The sequence below is a fragment of the Somniosus microcephalus genome, chromosome 5 (assembly GCF_052327205.1).
Source record: "Somniosus microcephalus isolate GS21.2 chromosome 5, FLI_Smic_1.0, whole genome shotgun sequence".
Classification (NCBI taxonomy): Eukaryota; Metazoa; Chordata; class Chondrichthyes; order Squaliformes; family Somniosidae; genus Somniosus; species Somniosus microcephalus.
The window spans coordinates 43,352,706-43,369,995 of record NC_140991.1 but is presented as its reverse complement, the minus strand read 5'-3'; the positions used below and the strand labels follow the sequence as shown (position 1 = coordinate 43,369,995).

Genomic DNA, 17,290 nt, shown 5'->3' with positions numbered 1-17,290 from the left:
AAATGTTGTTGCCCCTATCCTAACTCGCACCAAGTCCAATTCACCCATATCACCCCTGTGCTCGCTCACCTACACTGGCTCCCGGTTAAGCAGCGCCTCAATTTTAAAATTCTCATCCTTGTTTTCAAATCACCTCCACGGTCTTGCCCCTCCCTATCTCTGTAAACTCCTCCTGCCCTACAACCCTCCAAGATTTCTGCGCTCCTCCAATTCTGACCTCTTGTGCATCCCCGATTTTAATCGCTCCACCATTGGTGGCCGTGCCTTCAGCTGTCGAGGCTCTAAGCTCTGAAATTCCCTCCCTAAAGCTGTCCACCTCTCTACCTTTCTTTCCTCCTTTAAAACGCTCCTTAAAACCTACCGCTTTGATCAAGCTTTTAGTCATCTGCCCTAATACCCCCTTACGTGGCTCTGTGTCAAATTTTGTTTGATAATAGGATGTAGACATGCTAGTGGAATGGGCGGACTCATGGCAGATGAAACCAATGCAGCAAAGAGCGAGGTGATACATTTTGGTAGGAAGAATGAGGAGAGACAATACAAGCTAAATGGTACAATTTTAAAGGGGGTGCAAGAACAGGGAGAGCTGGGGGTGTTTGTGCAAAAATCTTTGAAGGTGGCAGGACAGGTTAACAAAGCAGTTAATAAAACATATGGGGTAGATAGCAGGTTAGATAAAGGGGAACCAGAGGATGTAGTATATTTGGATTTCCAAAAAGCATTCGATAAAGTGCCACATAAAAGGTTATTACACACGATTAAGGCTCATGGGGTTAGGGGTAATATAGTAGCATGGATAGAGGATTGGTTAACGGACAGAAAACAGAGAGTAGAGATAAACGGATCTTTTTCAGGTTGGCAGGCTGTAACTAGTGGGGTGCCGCAAGGATCAGTGTTGCAGCCTCAGCTATTTACAATCTATATTAATGACCTAGATGAAGGGACCGAGTGTAATGTATCCAAGTTTGCTGACGATACAAAGCTCGGTGGGACAGTAAGCTGTGAGGAGAACACAGTCTGCAAAGAGATATAGATAGACTAAGTGAGTGGGCAGTAAGGTGGCAGATGGAGTATAATGTAGGGAAATGTGAGGTTATTCACTTTGGTAGGAAGAATAGAAAAACAGAATATTTTTGAAATGGTGAGAAACTTTCAAATGTTGGTGTTCAGAGAGATTTTGGTGTCCTCGTGCAAGAAACAAAGAAAGCTAGCATACAGATACAGCAAGCAATAAGGAAGGCAAATACAGGAAACTTTTGTTTATCCTGGGTGCTGAGTCTTTGAGTATATTCAAGGCTGAGAGAGATAGATTTTTGGACTCTAGGGGAATCAAGGGATATGGAGATTGGGCAGGAAAGTGGAGTTGAGGTCGATGATCAGCCATGATCTTATCGAACAGTGGAGCAGGCTCGAGGGGCCATATGGCCTACTCCTGCTCCTATTTCTTATGTTCTTATGGTATCCTCGACTTTATAAATAGACACAGAGTTCAAAAGCCAGTAAGTTATGCTAAACCTATATAAAACACTAGTTCGGCCCCAGGTGGAGTATTGTGTCCAATTCTGGGCACCACACTTTAGGAAGGGTACAGCAGAGATTTACTAGAATCATTCCAGGGTTGAGGAATTACAGATACATGGCTAGACTGGAGAAACTGGGGTTGTTCTCTTTGGAGCAGAGATGGTTAAGAGGAGATTTGATGGAGGTGTTTAAACTCATGAAGGGTTTAGAATAGAGTATATAAAAAGACACTGTTTCCAATGGCTGAAGGGTCAATAACCAGAGGGCACAGATTTGAGGTGATTGGCAAAAGAACCAGAGGCGACATGAGGGAAAATGAGTGGTTAGGATTTGGAATGCACTGCCTGATAGGGTGGTGGATACAGATTCAATAGTAGCTTTCAAAAGGGAATTGGATAAAACTTGTAGGAGAAAAAATTGCAGGGATATGGGGAAAGAGCGGGGGAGTGGGAGTAACTGGATTGCCCTTTGAAGGAGCCGGCGCAGACTCGATGGGCCGAATGGCCTCCTTCTGTGCTGTACTATTCTATGATTCTATAACGCTCCTGTGAAGTGCCTTGGGACGCTTTACTACGTTAAAGATGCTGTATGAATGCAAGTTATTGTTGGACACCCTACTATAAGGGAAAAGCACAACACGTTTTAAGAAACTGATGGCAAGCTATCAGAAGCTCATGGTACAGCATGTGAGCAGGGAGGTGGAAGAAGGCAGGCAGAACCACTCATCCACCACAATACTAGAAATATTTAACTTGGATGCAAGTCCTTCAAAGTGTACAACCTTAAGCAAGTCCAGGGCCACCACAACCTCACCAAGCTGCAGCCAAACACAGATTTGCTCCTTGCAAAAGGGAATCATTTTGGAGTAATAAGTAGGATAGGTTATTGAGGAGGATGGGATTAGAGGAAATGCAGAGTTATGTTAGATGCCAGGAAGTATTGAGTTTAATAGAGTGTCTCACCTTTTTGGAACACACTACATAAACATGTGGTGATTATGCATTTTCTAAAGGCTTTTAAAAGGGACCTCGGCAAGCTCTTGAGTGAAGAGAGCACTTCCAGTTACAGAAGGCAATTTGTTAGCTGCAATTAGGAGGAGTAATGAGCTACAAGTTCTTCTGGAGCTTTGCTTGATTGCGTTAAGAGAGTCGCAGAGGATTTTCCGCAAGATTTGTTTCCTTAATTTTTTGCCTCCTAGGAGATTGTATGGTTAGTGTATGTGGTCGGACGTGTGTGTGCGTGTGTGCGTGCGTGCGTGCGTGTGTGTGTGTGAGGCCTGATGATGTTTTCTTGCCCTATCATGCAATATTATTTAAAATGGAATTGGATAAACGAATAATATAAGAAGGATACAAGGAAAGGCAATGAGGCTATGTAGCTCGAGTTGAAGAGTTTGCTCCAACGCAATGGGCGAAGTGGCCTGCCACTGTGCTGTAATTTCTACTTGCCAGATAAAACCTGGCGTTAAATAAATATGCTGTGTAGATTTAAAGCAGTACATGTGAATTGAGAGGACAAGATGTTCTCTTCCAATGAGGGGGAAATCTGCTTTTTCAGGTGCATAACTTTCTAATATAAAAATGAGAAGTCCTGCTTTTCTCTACTCTGAGTGCACTGTCTGCCAGTGTTCATGCTTGGGTTTAGTGTTTGAGTTTTTGGTGTGGACTGCAAATTTACCTTCCAGTTTTCTGTGTAGCATAGCATTGATTTGATCTCTAAATGTTAAGTTGGCTTAAGAAAAAAAAAGCACAAGGCTTATTTTTGGCTTTTGCTTTGAATAATCAACAGTATTGACATTGCTTCTTACCAACAGGGAAGCTGTGGACAAGGAGTATGAAAGTGGCCTACAACATCCTACACAAACTGGGCACCAAGCAGGAACCGATGGTCAGGCCTGGAGACAGGGTGAGCATGCAGCACACACTGCTTTCGAGTAACTGAGAACTGAAGCCACTTTTTCAGAGTTGAATGTGTCACTTTTCTAAGAGTTTCAATTGTTTTGTGATTTTATATTTTTGAATTCAGCAGTGGAACACATTGCTCAATTATTCAAGATCCTAAAGCGTATAATAATGCCAATACATTTGGCATAGTCACAGATTTTACAAGTGGGCATAGCCTTAAACTTAGAAGAGGGAGGTTGAAGAGAGAGTTTAGATTTAACTACTTCGCGTAGAGGGTGGTGAGTGTACGGAGTGGACTGCAAGGGAGGCAGTGAGGATTGATTGTATCAGAAAATTCAAGGGATAAGCACCTGGCCAAAAATAAACTGATAGAGGGATATAAGAAGAATTGTGGGATATGATATTTCCTAGACACTTCTAATTTGAAGTTGCTTAATTTGAATATGATGATTTAATTTTTTGAGGACTAATTTCTCACTTTGCCGTGATATTTTTGTTGCTTAATTCAAATAACTGAATAATTCGAAGGTGCTGTTATTCAGATTGGTTGTGGTTGTTGGAGGCCAATCATCACAGCCCCAGGACATCACTGCAGGAGTTCCTCAGGGCAGTGTCTTAGGCCCAACTATCTTCAACTGCTTCGTTAATGACCTTCCCTCCATCATAAGGTCAGAAATGGGGCTGTTTGCTGATAATTGTACAGTTATCTGCTCCATTCGCAATTACTCAGCTAATGAAGCAGTCCATGCACACATGCAGCAAGACCTAAACAATATCCAGGCTTGGCAAGTAACATTTCACAACCCTCTGAGTGAAGAAATTCCTCCTCATCTCAGTCTTAAATGACCTACACAATTTGCACTACACAATTGCCAGACAATGACTGTCTCCAACATATAAGATTCTGAGGGGGATTGACAGGGTAGATGCTGAGCGGTTGTTTCCCCTGGCTGGAGAGTCTAGAACTAGGGAGCATAGTCTCAGGATAAGGGGCCGGTCATTTAAGACTGAGATGAGGAGGAATTTCTTCACTCAGAGGGTTGTGAATCAAAGGGCTGTGGATGCTGAGTCGTTGAGTATATTCAAGGCTGAGATAGATAGAATTTTGGACTCTGGGGAAATCAAGGGATATGAGGATTGGTCAGGAAAGTGGAGTTGAGGTCAAAGATCAGCCATGATCTTCTTTAATGGCGGAGCAGGCTTGAAGGGGCTACTCCTGCTCCTAAATATTATGTTCTTATGTTCTAAAAGAGAGTCCAGCCACCTCCCCTTGACATTCAATGGTATTACCATCACTGAATCATCCACCATCAACATTCTGGGGGTTACCATTGACCAGGAACTCGACTGGACTAGCCACATAAATGCCGTGACTATTCGAGCAGGTCAGAGGCTGGGTGTTCTGCGGCGAGTGGCTCACCTCCTGACTCCCCAAAGCCACTCCACCACCTACAAGGCACAAGTCAGGAGTGTGATGGAATGCTCTCCACTTGCCTTGATGGCTGCAGCTGCAACAACACTCAAGAAGCTCGACACCATCCAGGACAATGCAGCCTGTTTGATCGGTAGCCCATCCACCACCTTAAGCACCCAGTTCCCCCGTCACCAGCATGCTGTGGCTACAGTGTGCACTATCCTATAGGATGCACTGCAGCAACTCGCCAAGGCTTCTTTGACAGCGCCTCCCAAACCCCCAAACTCCACCACCTAGAAGGACAAGGGCAGCAGATGCATGAGAACACCACCACCTCCAAGTTGCACATCATCCTTACTTGGCTATATATCGCTGTTCCTTCATCGTCGCTGGGTCAAAATCCTGGAACTCCCTACCTAACAGCACTGTGGGAGTACCTTCATCACACGGACTGCAGTGGTTCAAGAAGAGGGCTTCTTAAGGGCAACTATGGATCTGCAATAAAGGCCGGCCTTGCCATGACGTCCATATCCTGCAACTTGAAAAAAATATATGACGTTAATCTGAGGCCCCATTTGCCCACTTAAGTGGATATAAATGGTGCCACGACACTATTCAACAATACCAATACCACTAATCATTTTCCTGTATTACAACAGTGGTTATACTTAAAGTATTTCATTTCAGCTGTGAAGTGTTTTGGGAGCGTCTTGAGGATGTGAAAGCTGTTTTATTCTTTCTCAGTTCAAAAATTTGTTTAAGCACATTTCGATGAAGCACATTGTAAATCACCTGGGCTAGACTGATAATCCACTGAGATGACTTCAGAGCAGGTGTTTTTTAAAAACTAGAACTCTCTGTTTCGCAGTTTTTTGAACTGTCTTTATCGTTTGCCTCTAGGTAGCACTTGTTTTTCCAAACAATGATCCTGCTGCCTTTATGGTTGCATTCTACGGTTGTCTGTTGGCAGAGGTAGTTCCTGTTCCTATTGAAGTGCCCCTTACGAGAAAGGTAAGACCCTGTTTTTTTTGTTGTAAAGCACAATAATTCTGATTTGTTCTTTAGTCATAACAGTAGAAGTGCAGATTAAAAAAATCACCATAAAATGGGCGGAAATTAATCATCCAAGTCACTACTTACCAGTAGTGGGAGTTCACAGCCAGTCAATGATCTAATCTGGCCCAGATCTTCTTCAGCATGATTATTTTCCCTATTCCAGTTATTAACTAATCAAAGGCACCAGTTCATGAGTGGTAAAAACAGGAAATGCAGCTCTGTCAGCACTTGTAAGGAGAAAAGGCTACTTAACATTTTGAGTGTAGGCTCTTTGTCAGAGTTGGAAATGGGAAAGAAGCAATTTATTTAACGGAACTGAACAAAATAAAAGTAGAGGGGTTGGGGAGGGGGAGTGTGGAGAAAGAATGGAAGATTTATCAGAGCACACTCAGAGATTCTGTTGAAAACCTAGAAGTGATGAAAACTGATGGAAGATGTATGAAAATCGGCAAGGCATGAAAAGATGTTAAAATCAGGCAAGTGGGCTAATGAGGAAACACTGTTAATGCAGGAAACCTGCAATGTAAAAAGACAGTGCTGAAAACTAACAGCTTGCCACTAGCAGACAAAACGAGAAAAGGCAGGCCAACATCCTGAGTGCAGACTCCTTTCACTTGATCAAGTAACATTGTATGTCTTATCCTGCTTTCTTCAGTCTTCCACTGTTTCCTTCTCTGCATCATTACTACACTTCATCTGTTGTGATCTGTTGCAGCTCTTTCCTAGACCTCTGACAAGTTTAGCGTCCGTTCCAAAAGTTCATTCTCTTTGTTCTGAGGATGTCCCCCGCCCCCCAGCCTCTGGTTAAAATTCAAGTAATGAATAATGCATTGATTCAGCCCCATGCCTGAAAGTGAAAGTGAAAAAACTTGAACCAAAAAAAACTGCAGCTGCTGGAAGTCTGACGCAAAAACAGAAAATGCCTGAAACACTCAACAGATTAGTCAGCATCTGTGGAGAGAACAGACAGGTTAACGTCTCGGTGTGGACTCTTCATCAGACCCTTTGTCTGACCAAGGGTCCACATCTGAAAAGTTAACTTGTCTGCTCTCCCCACAGGTGCTGACTGACCTGGATAAATTTGAATTTGGCAGAGGATGAGGAGAATGTTTTGTGCACGTTGACGATTATTGGCTGGAAGTATGCATCAAATTAACATCTTTGGTGTTAATTTTACAGAATAGATTTAAGAACAAAGTATCCACAAATTTCACATTACCTTCTTAAATTATCCTTAATTTTTTGCATTTCTTACACTTGTCGAAGTTTTCTGGGATTATCTGACATAATTTTAGTGTTATGTTGAAACACTTAAATATCCAAAACAGAAATAACTTTTTTAGTTTTTATATAAACTTGTTGACTAAAAACAAAGCAACATATTTATGGTTATTTCTGTTTAATAAAGGCTTGCCAGAAATTTCTTGTTCATATGTTACGACATCTAAAGTATGTATGGACAATAAGTTGGGAAAAAGCTGTTTACGTTCAGTAGAACTATTAAAGGTCACTTGAGTTGAAGTGTGGTGTTTGCTCCATCTGGGGTTATTTAACAGACAAATTATTACAAGATTAGTGTTTGCAGTAGTATAAACTGGGACATAGATGATTAAACTATATATAATAAACCAGCTGTGCACATTATAGAAATTAGCTTCTGTAGAAACAAATAAAGGGGAATTCTGAATTTAGGAAAACTTTACTTTTCCAACACTTAAGTGGCGTTAATCACAGCCTAATGAGGTTCTGCATATTATAAAACTTTATATGTTGACCTATGGAACCTAAACTAATACACTGTTAATAGCTGAAGTTCTGCTGACCTCCTAATGTGTTTTCCATTAATAGATGCAACTGCAAAAGCTATTTGTTCAATATTTACTTCAGAGCATGATTTGTTTTCAGGTTATAAAACTTGGTCTTACATTAGGGACAAAGCAGCCAAGTGTCCGTTCTTATTGTGTGAGCCTGTTCTGCAGTGGGGAGCATCACAGCTGGGGCCGATCCTGTCGTACTAAACCGGTGCACTTTCTAGCAGGGATCGCTGAATCGATACTTATTGGGAGTCATATTTACTCCTTGTGGGGGTGGGGGGAGAACCTTTCTAATTTCTTGAAATTTCTTAATCATTTGAGGCTTGCATGAAACTTCCTTCCCTGCACATCATGATCTTGGCTCTTTGATTAACAGGAATGAGAGGGTGCTTAAGGGCAGCCCTGGACCTTCGTCTACAAACTCGGTCGTGATTGACAGGAACATAGGGGACTTTAGGGGGAGATCAAGGACGTTTGTCTTGAAATGCGGAATTTTTCTAGGCTGATCCATGCTGGAAGAAAATATTATTTCTTAAAAATAGATGCAGTTTGAAACAAAATACTGCCTCAGGCAAGATTTTCTAGTTTGTAGCAAAGCATAAAAAAATAGATTGTGGGGATACTGCATTTTTAAATGCAGGTTTTATTTTTGTACTTTTTTTTGGCTCAAAGCTGCTATATTTGCAAGTAACTTACTCATCGCTTGAGCATTGTTTTTCATTCTCGGCAGACACTTGTTTTCTTGATTTCAGGCAATTTAATTGAGGTGGATGACAGTAGTTAGCACCGGCTTACCCTTGCTGTGAAGATGTAATATAATGCCTACTGCAGTGACAGGCTCTTGATTTGTCGCATTATTACTGCATTTTGTTGCTGTTTGTGAAAAATGAATCTCTCAACAACCAAAACGACTGATCTGTAAAAGATTGGACCACCATTACACACCATCTGTTTCCCACACATTGCCAGTGTCCCACTGGGATAGCAATATTATAAATGCATTATTAGCTAATTTGATGTAAAATAATGCCTATAATTTATTCCATTTTAAATGTAACGTAAAATGCTTTTAACTGTCACACAAAGTAACCGTAACTCCCAAGATCAGGACGTTTTTTTAATTGCAGTGTTGTGTGTACTTACCAACTGTTTCCAAGCTCTCTCACCTTTGTGCCTGTTCATAACTGCTGCTTCTCTCATTATTTTTGATTATAGTGAAACCTACTTCAATACCCTGTTTATACTTGCCCCGCCTGGCCTCACACAGTCTTCTGCCATCCTCCTGCCCTCAGATTATCTCGCCGCTACCCTGCTTACATAAGTGTTCTCAGTGGAGGCATGCTCAATGTCTTCACAGTCCGTGCATGCACAATCTCAGCATTACTCTGTGACCGGTACAGACAAGCAAGAAAGAACCTCACTCAGTGTATATTTAACGTTATCCCTATTATACATGTATATATCATTAAAATGGTAATTGCATATATATTCAAGTACAGAGAAACAGTGAATGATCACTACTGCATAGTCTGAGATTAATTATTTTGTGTTTGTTATAATTTTATATTAATAAGGTATATCAGTACAGATCCAATTACAAAATTGTGAAGATAAGCTTATTAGTGGTGGGATGAAAGATTAGGCTAGATCATGGGGATATGATCTGAGGTTTTAAAATCTGATAACACAAAAATAAAACAAAGCTTTCAATGTCCAAATAATGAGACAAAGCAATAATAGCCAGTACAATGCTGGGATATATAGCTAAATTAGTGCAACGCATGTCATCTTGGGTCATGCCACAGATCTACAAAGGAGCAGCCAAATCTCTCTGGGAGTACTGTGTTCAATTCTGATCACCACTCCATTCAAAAAAAATGTATAGACGCATTGGAGAGGGTCCAGTGAAGAGCAATAAGACTTAATCCCGTGTATAAAAGGGATGGGCTAAAAGATAAGACTGGAGAATCTCAAGATTTACATTCTATAAGTAAGCTGGTTTGTGGAGGGGGAAAGAAGGAAAGAACTACATCAAGGGTACAGTAAATGGTATATACATAAGGTAAATCCAGAATATTTAATGTAAGTTGGAAAATTAGCACCAAATTACATAACCGTTGAATTAAAGAAAAGTCAAATTAAAACCGATATTAACGTTTTTTTTGCTTAGTTGATAAATGCGTGGAATAATCTTCCTGACAGAGTAGTAGTGATGGAAACATTTGTTCAAAATGCAGTAACTGAAAAGAGTTAAAAGGCTTGTGGGATAAGCTTTTCTCATTCTTGATGGCTCTTGCACAGACCAAGGATAAGAGAACTAGAAGACATGATTATAAACTGAGGAAACCACAAACTAATCTTAATTTGTGAAATAACTTCTTCAAAATTATATAATTTATGGAATTCACTGCCACTTAAAGAAAAGGCTGTCACTCGCTGATTCAGGGGAAGAGTAGACAGAATTAGGTTTAGGGTAGGAAAAAGATGAAAATTGACTCTTGATCAAGACCTGGATGACTGAACCGTCTGGATTGGTTGAATGGCCTTTTCTAATTCCAATATTCGTATATTGTTTTCTTCTCTAACAATGTAATAACCTTTTCTAGGTAATCAAGACTCTTGCCTGGGTTCAAAACTGTGCTCACTGGCTCTTGTGTGCTCAAATAAAGCTTATTAAATTTGATATGAAATTCATTATTGAAAATACATATTAAAATTTGTAAAGTCTTACAACACAGAAACAGGCTATTTGGCTTATCAAGTCTGCACAGGTGTTTTTCTCTACATGAGCCACCCAGTCTAATCCCAGTTTCCTACTTGCTCCCCATATCTTGTCGCATTCCCTTTTCAACTGACTACTATATCTAAATCCTTTTTAGCAACTACCTAATTCCCGTTTTATCCACAAAGGTCTTGATTAATCTTGACTCTGTTGGTGGGGGTAAGGGAAGAGAAGAGAATATGTAGGAATGCTGAGTGTGAAGTAAGGAGATGGGAGATCTGACAGCCCGTTCGGGAAATAGAATCTTTAGACACATTGGGGTATAAAATCATCAGGTGGGGGGTGGGTGGGGTAGAGCAAAATGGGCGATGGCAAATTAGCAGCTTGTTTTACACTTTGCCCGATTTCCTTATCCATTGAAGTCTTTACTACCTGGGAAAATAAACACTCCGATATGTAACTTCCTCCTCCCTGTCATTGAAAACAGACACGGTGAATGCAGAGCCACTCAGTCCTCATTAGTATGATGAATACCTTGGATTCATAAGCACTATATCATGGATACTAGATTGATTGGATTTATACCTACCATAGCATTATCTCACAGAGAAGACAAATGATGACTGAATCGCTACAGGCAGATGATCTATAGTATCACCATCAAGTAAATAATTTAACTTATGATGGTGCCGATCCACCTTGTCACCCATGGCTCTGTTGCAAGCTATCAGCTCACTTGCCTGCTAATAGCATGGAAACAAATAACTTGTGATGGTGTCTGTCCACCTCGTCACTTTTAGCACACTTGCTTGCTAAATGGCATTGGTCGTATGCCAGAGTGTATATGTCCTAAACATTGTAAAATACTGGGAATCCTCAAAGAAAATCTAGGGCTCAGTTATCATAATCATGACCATTTATTTCCTTTCCGTAATGGAATCTTATTTGACAGGATGCAGAGCAGACCCTTGGTTCCTAACTCTGTAATCCAAAGCAGATAGATACAGATGGGTTAGTGCTATCGTAAAATAGTCATCAAGGCCACTGATTCAAATGTTAAGTTACTCATGCTAGGAGTCCGGCTTTCTCAGTTGGATGGGATGCAGGGAACATAGGATTTTTTAGCATTGAGGTGCAGAAACCTGTATTCCCAATCTCACTGCAGCTGCCCTTTTCTAAGCTTCCTGCTCCCACCTCCTGAGCATTCGTACCTTTCCTCTATCCCTGCTTGCCCCTCCTACTGAGATCACTCATTCTTCCCACAAGCCCTCATCGGTTTCCTAGACCCTAGCACCCATGATCTCTGCTCCCAATGCATTAGACCACGATCCCCTCACTAACCCCCAGATCCCAACATCATACCAGCACCAAAACTCCCATCTCAGCACTGCCTTACTCCATCATACTGTTCCCAAACCTCAGAATTCTCCCCTCACTACTTACAGACTCCCATCACCATTCCTGGGCAGCCACCCCAAGGTCACCTTGTCGGAGATTACCACTTGTCTCCTACTGTTCCTGCACCCCATGAACTCCTCTCCCACTCCTGTGTCTCATAACCCTTCCCAGTGGTATCACAGCCCAGTGCTACCCCTTCTGGCACAAACCAGAACCCTCATCCTATCATATCTTGACACAACACTCCACTACTCCAACACCCCTCCACCCAGAAAGTCCCTCCTAACACCGTCAAGCTACATGCTTCCTGTAATCCCCACTACTACATCCCTCCGTCTTTACTTGACCCCATCCCACCCGCCCAGTGCTCCCAGATGCTAGGACCATCATCTCAACACTATCGAACCACATAGCCCCAACTGCCCAACACATGGCCCAAGCAACACGGACCTTCTTCCCTATTACCTTCCGCTGTAGCCTGGGATTTTTGAAAAAAGGTAAGAGGCAAAAGAAAATACACATAAACGTGTAATCAAGGACACTGATTTATACGTTTTACACACACAATTAAGGAATTTGACCCAAAATACACACATACTCCCACAATACTATGTAACAAAAAACACAATTTGACTTATTCAGTCACCATCAGTCAGTGGCCCTGATAATGTATTGTACGTTACAGGAGATAAAACAACGTTTCCTCCGACTCACCGTGAGCAACGCCATGGGAGATCTGCTAGCTTTAATAATAAAAATGGTATGTGTGTGCACATTTCTTGTCTGTCACGTCACACTTTCTGTGTCACGATTATTGGCAAATTTTTCTAGTCAAATTTCTTGTGGCTGATTGGCACATATCCGTATGCTTTTAAAAAAAAATTAAGCCGGTACAGTATTTTGCACTTTTTGGAAAATTCCCCCACCAACAGAAACTACTTTAGTAATTCGGGAGTTAGAATGTCTGTGCCTTATGATTTAAAATATGACTTTAGTGAGAGAACTTTTTTCTAAAATAAAAAGGAAAAACCAGATATTTTTATCCTATGTTATCATTTGCAAACTGAAGAGCAATGAAACTCTGATTGACTTTAACCCTGCTACATTCCCTCACCAAACCATTAACTCTGATTGAACTGAGGCTCTGTTTTTGGAACTGGTTCGAAGAGAAAATTGTAGCACTCAAACCTTGATGGCTGTAGAAACCAGTCCGAGAGAAGATGGCACAGGTTCTGGGCACAATTTTTCAATAATCCTCAAATATCCAAAATTGTACTGTTGAACTAGAGAGTAGCCAATGTAACATCTTTGTTGAAGAAGAGTGTGAACTGACTAACTATAGACCAGTTAATCTAACGTTAATTGTGGGCAAATTCTTAGGATCCGTCGTTCAAGGGTTGAGGAACATCAGTTACGTGGAGAGACTAGAGAAGCTGGGATTGTTCTCCTTGGAGCAGAGAAGGTTAAGATTAAGATTTAATAGAGGCATTCAAAATAATGAGAGTGATAGAGTAAGGAGAAACTGTTTCCACTGGCAGAAGTGTCAGTAACCAGAGGATGCAGATTTAAGGTAATTGGCAAAAGAGGTGAGATTTTTTTAATGCAGCGAGTTACTATAATCTGGAATGCACTGCCTGAAAGGGTGGTGGAATCAGAATCAATAGTAACTTTCAAAAGGGAATTGGATAAATACTTGAAGGGAAGAAATTTGCAGGGCTATGGGGAAAGGGCAGGGGAGTGGGACTAACTGGATCGCACTTTCAAAGGGCCAGTACAGGCACGATGGGCCGAACAGCCTCCTGTGCTGTATGATTCTACGAAGATAAAATTAATGAGTAAATTGGGTAAACATGGAATAACCAAGGACAGCCAGCATGGATTTGTTAAAGCCAAATATTGTTTGACAAATGTAGAAGTTTCTTTTTGAAGAGGTAACAGATTGGATAGATAAAGGAATTGCAGCAGATGTAGTATATATACATTTTCACAAGGTGTTCACTGAGGTGTCCCACAAGAGTCTTATTAGAAAGAAATGAGGAAATGTAGCATGGATGGAACGTTTTGCTGGCAAGTCGGGAAATAAAGAGGATAAATACTTGGATTGTAGAAGGGGGTGAAAGTGCTGTACCCCAGGCCTCAGTGCTGTGCCCACTTTTGATTTCAGTATCTATAGGTCATTTGGACTTGGACTTGGACATCAGGAGCACAATCTCAAAATTTGATGACACAAAAGTAGGTGTTTGGCAAGCAGTAAATGACTGTAAGAGACATAGGTTAGCAGAATGGGGAGACAAGTGGCGAATGCAATTTAATATGGAATAAGTGTTAGGTAATACATTTTGGGAGGAAACACAAAGAATTGGAGTATACAGTTAATGAAAAGATACCAAAGGGTGTGGATGAACCAAGAGACAAAGAGTTCAAATACATAGTGTAATTCCCTGAAAGTGAGAGTTCAGGTGGATAAAACCATAAAAAAACAGACAATAGCATTGTGGGTTTATAAGTAGGAGAATAAAGTACAAGAGTGCAGTATTACATAGAAATTATATCACAGAAACAAGCCATTCAGTTCAACCAGTCCATGTTTATCCTCCCCACGAGCAGTAGTCCTAATCCCACCTGCCCAGCTTTTTCCCATATCCCTTTATTCCTCTTTCCTTCAATCACCTATTTAACCTATTCTTAAATGTTGACATGGGGGTGAAATTTAACTTCAGCGGGGGCGCATTGACTTCAATGGAAAGGTAAACCGCCTGCTACCACCCATTGCACCCCCGCCAAAGTTGAATTTCATTCCCATGGCCACTACTTCAATCTCTAGCTCTGGTAGAGCATGCCAAAAGCCGCTCAACCCTCTGTGTAAAAATTTAAATTAAAAAAAAGTTTCTCCTGCTCTCTGTCCTAAATCTTGTGTCTATGTCCCCTTGTTCTTGACCCCCTCAATCACTGGAAACCTATCCCTTCATAAATTTCAACAGTGCTATCAAATCACTTTGTTATCTCCTCTGTTCTAATATAGAGAGCAGCCCCAATTTTTTCCAGTCTTTTTTTTTGTATTTGTATTTTCTCATACCAGGCAGCATGCTAGTGAATCTGCACAATACCCTCTCTATTGCCTCAACATCTTTCCTATAGTGTGGAGACCAAAGCTGCACATAATACTTCAACCTTACTTAGGTTTTATATAGATTCACAATTACTTCTTAACTTTTATATGCTATACCTCTTGCCATCACACCTAACACTCCGTTAGCTTTTTTATGGCCTTATCCACTTGATGTGCTGCTTTTAATACCTTGTGAACCTGAACCTCCAAATCTCTTTGATTTTGCTCATCACCCAGCTTTACCCCATTAAAAAAAGTAAATGACAACTTTGTACAAACCATTGTTCAGAGTACTGTAGCAAACCAGAATTACAGTATTGTGTGCAATTTTATAGAAGGGACATTGAAGCAATAGAGAGTATATAGCATAGATTCATCAAGATGATGGCAGTGATGGGAAACTATAATTATGAGGAGAGACTTGAGATAATGGAACTATTTCCACTGGAGCAGAGAAAGCCAAAAAGAGATTTAATCGAAGTTATGAGAAATTTCCTCTACAGTGTGTTGTTGGAACATGGAGTGCTTTGCCACAAGGAATAGTTGGGGCAGACCATTGCATTTTTCAAGGGAAAATTGGATAAATGTTTGGAGTGGGGGGCAGATACAGAGCTATGGGGATAGCAGGGCAGTGGCATTAGTACTGAATTGCTCTAGAAAAGAAGTAGACGCAGACACGATGGGCTGAATGCCCTCCTGTGCTGTTACCTAATAAAGCAACATGTTATCAAACTTACCATGAACATTACCATGGGTGATTCGCTAACACACAATGATGTCTTGTGCGTAGTGCAACAGTCACATTGTAAATTGTCACACATGCCAAGTTTGTCACACTTGAACTGGTTGGCTTAAATATACGCACAGCACACCAGCAATTCACAACTTAACAGGCAAGGTACATACAGTGAACAAGTAGTATCTTTAAAAAAAGAAAGAAAAAAGTAGTAATATGCTTGGCAGTTTGTCTGTAATTGGCCTCAGGACATGCTTATTCACAGCAGTTAAAGCTTGTGATTTTAAAGGGAGAGACCACTTTAAGCACAGGTCCACATTAGTAGCAGAATAATAAATTAATGGGTTACATGGTATAACATTTCTGTCCTTATAAAGCATCATATGCTTTGACTTACCATGAGTAGTGGTATTGGAAATCTGCTCTTGAATCAAAAAATATTCAATGAAGTGATTGGGACAATTTTATATTGGTGGATGCAATTCTTTCCATGTAGGGAATATCCTTGCATGAAAATAATAATAATAGATAAGAAATGTTTAGACTAATGGCATCTTTCTTTTAGGTTCACAGTCCCCTTAATGTTCATTTATGTCAGCCTAGCAAACCAGAAATAGCTGTGCAGTTATCCGAACGTTTGATGACATTTATTTTTTGTTTTGACACAGTCATTGGGCTGAATTTTCCTCTAAATGACTACTCATTTTGGGGAGGTATATGGAGTAAAATGGGTTCTCCAAGGCTACCACGTCAAATCCACTGCTAAAAAACTGTTTCTGAATTATCCTCCAAAAGAAAGTGCCAGTGCTCTTTCAGGGCCACTTGTAAATGGGTTTAAGGGATGTGGCTAACCCCTCAACCCATTTCCCAACCTCCACTCCAAATATTTATTGCCACTGTATACATGCTGTCTGCTTTAGCCAGCTCTGCTCAAAGTACTGATTTGCACTGGGGACATGGATTTCACAAAAGGAATCCCTCTATTCTCGTGCTATAAAAAAAAAAGAGGATGAGCATTGGCAGAGCTTGGGTTGGCTGACTGGGAGGAGAAGTGGGGTGGCGGGGGGGGTGGTTGTTGTGTTCGACTCAAGATTTGGCCGACTTGGTAGGAAGAGGACTGAGCTGGAATCTGGGGTATACTGACATTCCTAGTCCGAAGTCTGAGCCAAGAACCACACAGACTTGCAGGTGATAGAGCTTACTTGGGAGCGAAATGAAGGCGGTCCTCCAAAGCCACGTTGGCTGACCTCAAAATGATTGGGGAATGGGGCAATACCCCCCCCCCCCCCAACAAAACCACTGGCTCCGCCACTGAGGATTAGTAAGTACATGGAAGAGGCTAGATTGGAAGTTCTTAGAGTGAGGTATCACAGAAGGAGTCTCTTCCCTACACACTCTTACCCACTCACTCATCAGGAGCTGCAGATCAATGTTTTGTTTAGAGCCTTTTGATGGCTGGTGACTCAGAAGGCTGCGCCTTCTTTCAGAGGCTATTTGGGAAATAAACCAACTGCTTGGTGAGGACCTGCTGCTCACGGGCAACTATGGATTGGGCAGTGAATGCTGGCCTTGCCAGCGATGCCCACAACCCAAGGATGAATATTTGAAAAATCTCT

The 17,290-nt window shown here is 41.2% G+C and overlaps 1 protein-coding gene across 10 annotated transcripts in view; it reads left to right on the top strand.

The window, feature by feature from the left end:
- The window catches only part of LOC147117016 (disco-interacting protein 2 homolog C), a 597,563-nt gene that overhangs the window by 452,975 nt on the left and 127,298 nt on the right, over positions 1-17,290 (top strand). For 6 of the 10 annotated variants that reach the window (XM_085987581.1, XM_085987586.1, XM_085987582.1 and 3 more), the window contains 3 exons: positions 3,335-3,426; positions 5,740-5,850; positions 12,515-12,589. In XM_085987581.1, the coding sequence (XP_085843707.1) occupies positions 3,335-3,426; positions 5,740-5,850; positions 12,515-12,589 (278 nt within the window). The remainder of the gene's footprint in view (positions 1-3,334; positions 3,427-5,739; positions 5,851-12,514; positions 12,590-17,290) is intronic. The other 4 variants (XM_085987584.1, XM_085987583.1, XM_085987580.1 and 1 more) reach the window with 1 other exon arrangement.